The sequence below is a fragment of the Pocillopora damicornis genome, chromosome 1 (genome assembly GCF_964200805.1).
Source record: "Pocillopora damicornis chromosome 1, jaPocDami1.2, whole genome shotgun sequence".
Classification (NCBI taxonomy): domain Eukaryota; kingdom Metazoa; phylum Cnidaria; class Anthozoa; order Scleractinia; family Pocilloporidae; genus Pocillopora; species Pocillopora damicornis.
The window spans coordinates 3,154,365-3,163,935 of NC_142670.1; the positions used below are offsets into that span (position 1 = coordinate 3,154,365).

At 37.1% G+C, this 9,571-nt stretch overlaps 1 protein-coding gene and 1 long non-coding RNA gene across 3 annotated transcripts; both read right to left on the minus strand.

Moving 5' to 3' along the window:
* Window positions 1-781: 781 nt before the first annotated feature.
* LOC113681566 (beta-1 adrenergic receptor) lies at window positions 782-4,888 on the minus strand. Its single transcript, XM_027198664.2, has one exon. The coding sequence runs from the start codon at window positions 1,992-1,994 to the stop codon at window positions 921-923; it is 1,074 nt and encodes a 357-aa protein (XP_027054465.2). The 5' UTR covers window positions 1,995-4,888; the 3' UTR covers window positions 782-920.
* Window positions 4,889-7,340: 2,452 nt separating this feature from the next.
* On the minus strand, window positions 7,341-9,387 carry LOC149051342 (uncharacterized). Of its 2 annotated transcripts, none has more exons than XR_016188946.1 (3): window positions 9,337-9,387; window positions 7,917-7,989; window positions 7,341-7,633 (listed from the first exon to the last, which is right to left on the minus strand). It is a non-coding gene; the product is annotated as an uncharacterized LOC149051342 (long non-coding RNA). The 2 variants fall into 2 exon arrangements; XR_016188950.1 differs by lacking the exon at window positions 9,337-9,387 and adding an exon at window positions 9,001-9,309.
* Between the last annotated feature and the right edge of the window lie 184 nt (window positions 9,388-9,571).

Here is a 9,571-nt window from a genome sequence, read left to right on the forward strand (position 1 = left end):
TGGTCAAATATATTCGATTATTTTTCTAAGGTGACTATATTGCTTTTCGTCTTGCGACTCAGACTTCGCTTTGACAATCTCAGAGGTTGTTTAGTACGTTCTTGAATGTAACACTTGGGTTTCAGGTGTATTTTTGAACAGACTAAAAAGCCATGTCAATTTAGGCAAAGAGTATTACATGTCAGGACTATATCAAAATTTTGATTTCAGCGGTTGGCCTGATTAATCTCTCGGAAGCGCTCACTCCTGGCAGAGGCAATTAACAAGTAAGATCTCTCTACAATTCTAACACGTTATTTTGCCATCAGGAGATTAGAATTGACCAACAATCGGCTAGAGGGTATAATCTTACTGAGAGTAGGGAAAAGTCTCTTCATTTTATTTCAAATAAATTGTCAAGAGATTAGAAAGGAGAATAACATGAAAGTCATACGGCTACTTATATGTTAGTTTTTGCTCGTGAGAAGTAAAAAAAAAAAAAAAAAAAAAAAAAAATATATATATATATATATATATATATATATATTTTCTTTGATTGTTAATCTTTAGCTTCTTTATTTCTACCCCAAATACGAGTGGTTTTTCCACTCACAAGAAAACGAGAACCCGGTGATTTGACACTGAATTTCATCCAAATTGTAACAACATATGTCCATTACAATATAAAAAAAAAAAAATACAATTTATAGCTATAGAAATATGTTCTTCTTTAGTTGTAAATTAAGTAATAGTTAAAAATAAAAAAAAAACTTCACAGTCATTTAAAAAATTAATTTAAATCTGACTTCTAAGTAGCTGTTTTTATTGAATGTTTACATTTAGGTTTGTTGATAATGTCTGTGTATACAGCGGTACATTAGCATGTGCTCATTTTTCAAATTGATTCTAAATACCCCCTTCACGAATAAAAGAACAAGAATTCATGACGGGAGATTTAAAGTTGCCATCGCAACTGATGGACTTTTGCTTACTTCATTGTCCCTTCTTCCTTTGGATTTTTTTTTCCATTTAAGGGTTAACAACTTTTTGTATTCGCGTCGATAAGATGAATTTGCAAAGCCATATACTAGAGGGTTCGCAGCACTGCTGAAACTGCCAAAAAATGTCCACATGAGTTGAACTTCACGGGGAATTCTCCACCAATTGATGAAAAACGCTTGGGTAATCTCGATTAAAAATACGGGAAGCCAGCTTAGGAAGAACATAACGACCACGGCAAACAATGTAATTGTAGTCCGCATTTCTTGCGAATTTAATCGAGAGCTTCTTCTTCTGTTTATCCTATGAAGATTTGGCGCGACTCGCGTAAAATGCTCCCCAACAACCCGAAATATCTTATAATAACAAGTAAATATAACAATTGAAGGAATAACTGCGAAGAATAGCAGTAGCAGCCCTCTTAAAATACCTGGATAGCTATTCTGCTCCATCTCAACACCTCTTTTAAAAATCACACAAGCAGCTTTTGCAGGGTTAAACGTAGCACTAAAGGCTCCAGTGGCCAAAGGAATAGCCAGTATAAGTGCGGTTATCAGCCAAAGTATAATCAATGTGGCCACTGTCTTTTTCATTGTGAAAATGCGCCGGTATCTTCGTGGCTTAACGACTTTGAAAAATCTGTTAAGTGATGTTAACACGATGGTCTGAAGGGAAACGAAAGCTAAGAAGTAGATGAAAAAGCATTGAAGTCGACATGCAATATCACCATAGATCCATTTTCCTTGTATAAGAACACCGCACGAGAGAGGCATACAAACTGCTCCCATTAGAATATCAGCCACGCAAAGAGTTAATATCAATATGTTTGTAATACTGCGAAAAGATGAATCCTTTAGCAGAACTGTGCAAAGGAGGAAGTTACCGAACAGCGCCGTAAAATTGATCGTCACGAAGAACCCGGCTTCTACAGCAGCCAGACCAGTCGAACGCGTTTCTAAAATCCTTTGAAAAGTTGCGAAGTAATCGCTTCCGTTTATTGCGGCGATATGCGACATATTAGCCGAGTTTGAATTGCTCTCTGTCAATTTTCTAGTTCGATGTAGAGGTTAATCTTATTGACAGTCAGTAGCAGATTGAAGCCGCTCGTATTGTGTTATCATGTTCGTCTTAAAAGGCCGTTATGAATAAATTATCATATAGCCAATTTGTTTTTTGTTTGCGTAATATTGTTATCAGAGGGGGTTACTCAGTTAGCTCAAACCGATCTTGAGAACAAATTCCTCCTTGATTGCTTCGACTTGTCTATCTGTTTTCAATTGGAGGAAGATATCCTTAAATAGGCAGCTGTACTTATTTTAACAAATTATTTTGTGTTGAAAGTATGATGTATAAAAATAGTAAATGCCAACCAAAATGGGGGTCTACATAAGATCATCCTGCTGTGAATAGCTCAATAAATCTTAGAAATTCAACGCCTAAAAAAAGCGAAAAAGAGCTGCGGGAAGTTTACTTGTATACACGATTTTCCTGCAAAAACCTAATGGTCATGATCAAAACAAGCCTTTATTTCAAGAGGAGAAAATAAGTCTTCAATACAAGAGCAAGTAATATCTACGAGCTACGAGTATTAGGCTTTAAATTTTTCAATCAGCCTTTACATGGTGTATCTGGTCAAAAAAAATTATTTTCCGACGAAAAAAAAAAATCTTATCTATGCAAGCTTACGTTGAACAACGTGAATTCGTATCAGATTTCGATTCAATGGAATATTCAAATACGTTGCGCAAACAGACACTTCAGTAAGCGACTTCGCACATGAAGCAGCTTTGTCAAAAAGTTTATTTTGGCATTGAAGCGAAATATTGATATGTACTTTTTTTTGTGCAGAAAATAACTAGAATTTATAGAGAGGGTGATAAAAATATTCAATTAGAAATCTTGTGAAAAAAGATCCAACAAAAAATAATTACTTAACAGAAAAAAAAAAAACAAAACAAAATAGGACGCAAATTATCAATGGTTGGCAAAAAGATATTTTCATTTCCTGATATTGCAAACGGCTAATTTGGAAGTATTGAAAACTTTCGCGGTTTCTCTTTTTTATCAAAATTTTAGCTATTCTTACACTGTGGTTATTAGACGTAAATGTGGTTGATATGGCTGATATTAAACGATGGAAAACATTACGATTATCGCTCTTTTCATTACTCGAAAAAATTTGCATAATTGAATATGGTGCCATTTTAAGATCGATTTGAGTATTCACTGGAATCAGCGTGAAGTCACAAAATGAAGATTAGCTTATGTGTACATACGTGAAGATGAAAACAATCAGGTTTTAATTCATGAACACAGTGATACGCATTGTCAACTTGAATCAGAAAGTGTCAAATTTCTTGCGGATAAAACAGAAACAGGACTTGAATACTTTTTTTTCTTCGTCCTCACAGTTTATGCTCAATTTTCTATTGCATAAGTAACAAAAAGAAAGATATTTTGGAGGGATGGGGGGAGCTAAGACCTAATTGTTAGAAATATTTATGACTCAAAATATGATAAATTAATAGCGTGTATGTAATAATCACACCAATCAACGCCATTGCGACTGGTTAATTTTCAATGCATTTGCAAAGACATAACTTTAATAATCAACTTTCAGTACCTTGGATCAGGTTTCATTTAATTTTCATCTTATCAGTGTAAATATGCGAATTTCGTTTGACCAAACTATCCAAAATGAAAAAAATAAATCCTTTCCCACTGACGCGGCCTTTAGATAGAGATAGCTATGATAAATTAAGTTTTCAAAACCCTATAAAAAATGCAAACATGAAACGATTAGACACTGATTACAGTCCATCTGACACGTACTCTGTTCCGAGCGGATTCATTTTTACCTTAAGCTATAGTTTTTAGCTCTTGTAGCTGGTAAGCCTCTTCATTCTCTCCCTCTGAAAGCGGATTTTTCAACTGATATCCACACATTTCTAAGTTAACTGGTTATGAGAATTTGATGTTGTATCGAAACGAAACCACACAAATAAAAATAATGTAAAGTTTTAAATAATTACTGCTTTTACAGAGCAGAGCTAATTTACATCGGGATTAGCCTCGGAAGTAAGCGTTTACCAAACGCTTATCTTTCTGCCTGATCTCTGAACTGGGATATCAACACGCATACAGGTTTGATGTTATAAACAGAAAATAACGCTTCATCGTCTAAACTAGATTCAGCCTTTGTCAATGTCATATTCACTGAACAGGACCCATAAAGAGGGCGAGCTTGGATCAAGCTCTCATTCTTATCGCTGCAGGACGCACGTCAATTTCTCCGCCCGCGAGAAGATTTGAGACGAGTCAAGGACAATTTTGCTGGGGGTCTGGCACTAATACTCAGCTCTCTTTCAGACCTCTCGCCACCTTGCTTTGCTAAGGCATTGGTAACGAGGACCTGCTAGAAGGCTATAAAGAGGGAGAGCGCCTGGAACTGGCACGATTGAGGTGCACAAACCAAACATTTATTCAATGCCTTTTATTCCTGTCATCAACGTTGGCCGACAAAAAAAACCAATTAAAAAACCTATAGACTTCATGAGGAATCGAACGCTGCAATTCTCGCCTTTCGCCTAAGCTTTACTACAGAGTTTCATATAATTTTAAATTACGGTAAAATGTAACTGGAACAACTTCCCAATTAGTACTTAAAATTCGATGCCGAAGTCTTCAAAGCTCCCACAGGAAAAACAAATTATGACGCATTGAATTGAGTATAGTTGTAAAAGATGTATAAAGTGTTTTATTTGTGTAAATTGCATTTGGCAAACGTCGTTGTCAACTTATGACGTCCATTACTCAATTCGGTAATGTTTAATGTGTAATATATACCGCAATCATTTAAGAATCATTTTTCCAGCGTTACACAGTTTCTTTGATAAGCGACTCCTTAGCTCGGCAGCTACAAATCTGTTGTTTTTAGAAGTAAGTTACACAACGACTTACGTCAACTATTCCATTCACAAATTGAAATTGAGTGAATATTCATCAGTTTTTGACCAATAATTGCAAAAATTATCGTAAAAGGTCACGTATTTCAAAGGGACGTGATCACGAATCTTTCGCTAGGGCCAAAAAGGATTTTGTCCACAAAAATATTCCCAAGATAGGTCTTTCCTGTTATGGTATGTAACGCATTGGAGATATTTGCATTTAAAAAAAATCTATTTTCCTTTTTTCCAATAGTTGCGTGACACAGTTCCGCAACTGTCACGCAATAGATTAGTAGCGTGTCCACGAGAGCACCGGGCAGTCGTGCTACATGCTATCTCACCGATTTCAATGAAAGTTTGCCAGTTTAAGGGGTCTACCCTAAAACTAAAAAAGACAAACCGGTTTCTGTTTCGGTTTTTACCGGGGGGAGATAGACCACCCATGCCGGTTTTTCTTTTGTTTTTCACTAAGAAAATCGCTTCAAAATAAGTAAAATGTATGAAGCTCTCACTGCGAGGGTATTTAACCAATTACTCTGAGGGTTTGCACACATATTTTTACATCCTTAGTTAAGGTCCGCCGCAAGCATCAGTCAATTTGATCGACGGCTTGTCAATCAACAGAGGCAAATATACGACTGTGTTTTAGACTTTTCGATTCATCCAAATATTTGACAACTTTGAGGTCAAATATCTCCCGTTGCCAGAAAGCTACAACATCGTAATGACCCTTTATAACCCATTATTTCATCTCTGAAAATCTTTAAAAAAATCTTAGGGCACTACCGTATTTTTGTCTTGGATGCCTTTTAAAATCTACGACTGTGACAAGTTTTTCTCAACTACATCTGTCACGCAATTCTTGCTCTTGGCGGTCACTTGACCAAATAAACCTACAGTTGGCATTTATAGATGAGAAATTCTGCCCTCTCAAATATCAATAGTTCTATCAGACTAAAAACTGTGCTTCTATCCCGAAAATAAAATTAAAATAGTGTTGTTGTCGTCACTTACCGCCATTGAACATTTCCATGCAGAACTCCGCTAAGCTAACATTGCGTGACCCGAAGATTCTCCGTAGGAATTATCAAGCGCGTTGTTTATGCTGTCTGCTAGATAACAATTTCAGAATAATATATGAATATTTGCCTGCTTCGATCGTAAAATATTTTTTCAAGCATTCTATTACTGCATATAAATCTACATCTCTGTAGATCGAGTGTTGCCGGCGTTTAATTGCATGAATTGTAAAATTTATTAAGAATGAGCCAGCAGTAATTTGACCAGCAGGCTTCTTGCAAATTTCCCTTGATGAAATCCCAAGACAAAGTCAGTTGTTTTCGTGAGCAAAGACAACATGTATAAAAGAAAAGTGAGATGCAAATGTCTTTATTTTTTCTTTTTTAGCTTAATAGCAACTGTACCTTCTCCTGCAGTCTTCGTCTGAATTTTGCAAGGTCCCGCCTTATCTTCTGCCTTGTTCGGTCAGTTTCGACTTCTGAAGCTAGATCATTGGCATCGGCCTCTTCGTCCTCGTTCATATTTACAGAGGGGGACCTCGTCAATAAACCAATTTTTGTTACGGTAGATAACCGGCTGAAGTACGGAGCGATTTGCTGCTCTATCAAACGGTCAGTCTTAGACAGCATTTCTGGCTGGTGTCGTCTCTTAAACTCGATATTTGGGAAGTCATATTAGAGGCAGTTGCCTTTACTAGTTTCCTCCCCTGTCCAGCACACGTCTAAGAGATAATTTTTTGCTTTCTGAGAAATGGTGGCTGTTTTTTGCGTTTTCCAAAGAGCCCATCCAAAGTCCACTTGGCTAGCTAGGGATTATTCGTCATAATTTTACCTGAGGTCCGACCTCGAACGTAGCCATCCCCCATAGAATAGCAAGCCGGTCTTTGTCCATTTCCTCTTGATCCTATCATGGGCGGATTTTTTTTTTTTCAACTTCACTGTGTTTGTCTTTTTTAGGTGCTTTTGGATGGCAGCCAATGACTAAAACGTCTTGATACATCCTTCCTTTTAGCAAGAATATCTCGCTTTCTTGTTCTGTCTGTGACGGATTGGGTATAGTTCTCGCGATGACCCGTGTTCAGGGATCTGTGCACGTTGCTGATAACCACCCGCCTCTACGATTAGTTTGCTGAAGATTTCTAATGTGATGAGCCCAGTGAGACTCTGAGGTGCTCCAAACTGTGCCAGTTGGTCTGCGCTATAAACATGTTGCAGTTCTTAAGTCAGAGGGAGGATCGCCCACCTCTATTTGTGTGAGCGCCTCTACAGTACCTGCGTATCCCTGGCAATCATATGACATAAAGTTCATCTCAGTCATAAATCGCCAGTTAGGAAAACTGATGTTCAGATAAGCGCTCTTCTTGCCCTTCTTCCTTATTCATTGCCGACTCTAAGATAGCAGTTACACTACGCGTTCTATTAGGTTTACAGTCACCTTGCCACCAGGAAGACTCGCCACCAGCTTTGATTGCTTCTGCAAATCTTCAGATTCACCTCTCTCTCAGCTTTACGTCTCCGATTTTTATGAGGAGGATACTGGCATTTAGGAACCCGAAGGTCTGAATCACACACCAAGTTGTGCACGATATTTGAGGTATATCGTGAAATCGCGGCCTTTGTAATCTCCAAATAAGCCAATACGCGCTAGAATAAGCTTCTTCTCGGACGTCTCTCGAAAATTTTTTTAAGCTGTAATGAATTAAGAGGTATGAGCTGTTGCCGTCCCAGGCCAGCGCGAGAAAAATATCATTTGGTTCTACAGTTAGATGCAAATGAACAAGACAATTGCACCATCTTGACTCTATCAATTCGAGTGTTAGGTTGAATTGAGGGCTTTTTAGAAGGAGAAGGAGGAAAATGTTACCGGAAGTGTAAACTCTTTAAGAGTTTGAGAGACGTTTCAGAGATGTCTATTTTCGGCTGTCACAAAAAATTGACCACCACTTAAATTTACTAGGAAAAATGAACTTACCAACTCCTTGTTAAAGAAATTGGAATTCATTTGACCGATAAGCCGGTCGTTTCAATTTTGCTTTTTCCTCGGGCTGCAAAAAAAACATAAATAAAACAGTTCTTAAATTGACCGATGAATAAAATGTTTTGAAGTACCGTTCGGAATTTGCCTTTTTTTTTCTGCGTACAAATGAAGGGTAGACGAAGTTTTTAAAACATTTGACAAGAATTTCATGGGTTTCACCTCGATAATTCGTCGGACAGAGTCAAGACGCACCAAGCTAAGCGACATCGCCCTCCAGTAAAATAATTTTTCAAAGAATAAATGTGGCGAGCGTGAGGAAACACACATCTTTTTCCATTTTTGTGATCAAAGCCCAATGATGTACCTAAATTGGTACTTAAGGTATCAAATCATTGGTTATGACAGGGTGAACTTAATTTTTCTGTCGAGGTAGAAGGTTACAAGCGAATTTCTCAATTGGTGTCGTCGCAAACACAGTTTTTGGGAGTCACGAAACAAAAAAACTTATCAGGTCCTAGTTTCATATTCTAATGGAAATAAATGGCAAATAAAAACATATTGTCTTGAGAAATAAAGTTATAGTTAACGGGGGTTCTCTGAAACAAAAAGTGATAGAAAAGGGTTTCAGTTCTGGTTAATATTGACTTTTCATAGCCTCCTTCCAAATCTGGGGGAACGCGCTGAGGAAATAAAAAAAAAAAATGTGTAATAATGCAAAGAAGATAATAAAAATACAAATAAAGAAAAAGGAGAAAACATAGGAACCCGTGTTGCAGCGTGCAGATATCTTTTGAGCCAGACTTACACACCTAAGCTCGACACCACCCAGAGAAACTCGAAAGAGTGCTCGCTGTATATGAACTGGCTCGCACGTGCACGCAGGAAAGGCCATGATAATCAGCGAAAAAAAATAGCAAATGAAGATGATATTTGCAGTCAAAAAATAGAAAAGTAAGATAGCAGAAGGATTAAGAACTTTCTAGAAATGTCTTGAAAAAAAAAGATAAACAATTTTTGCCTCTCATGAAAGGTCAAGCAGTCACGCTACATATACTAATATATATAAGTATTAACTTACAAGCTCAAAATGAACTTAAAGAAGATTTTTTTTCTTTCGTGTTCTCTTGAGCTTGGGACAAAAGAAGGTAAAATTTCCGCACAGCCCCATACTACATTATGCATTCAGTACTTGGATAGAGAAAACAATGACAAAAACAATACATTGCCTTGGGAAAACAGATTTGTTTTACAATAGGATGGGACTGTGCGGAAATTTTACCCGAAAGAAGCCTTGCTTAAGAAGATTGCAAAAGAAAAAGTTTATAAATGAATGCACCAGTGCTAAAAATACATTTTTACACTCAAAAGCCATATTGTTAGACCGGAATCAAACTCAAAGTTGAAATGAAAGTACCTTCCACAGTGCGTGCGAATGGAAACACATTTGCTCACAAAATAGCTGGCCTTCACGGATCAAAGGATTCAGTTAATTCTGTTTTTATCTCGATAACAGTTTCGTTGACAACTTCTTTTCAGTTGCAAATTAGGTGTAGCTCGTTATCTTCCTATTTGTCAGTTCAGATTAATTATCACTCCTTTCTTTAATCAGGTGTGAAGTTTATTTACCCGTGCTCTAAGGTTTGGTGTAA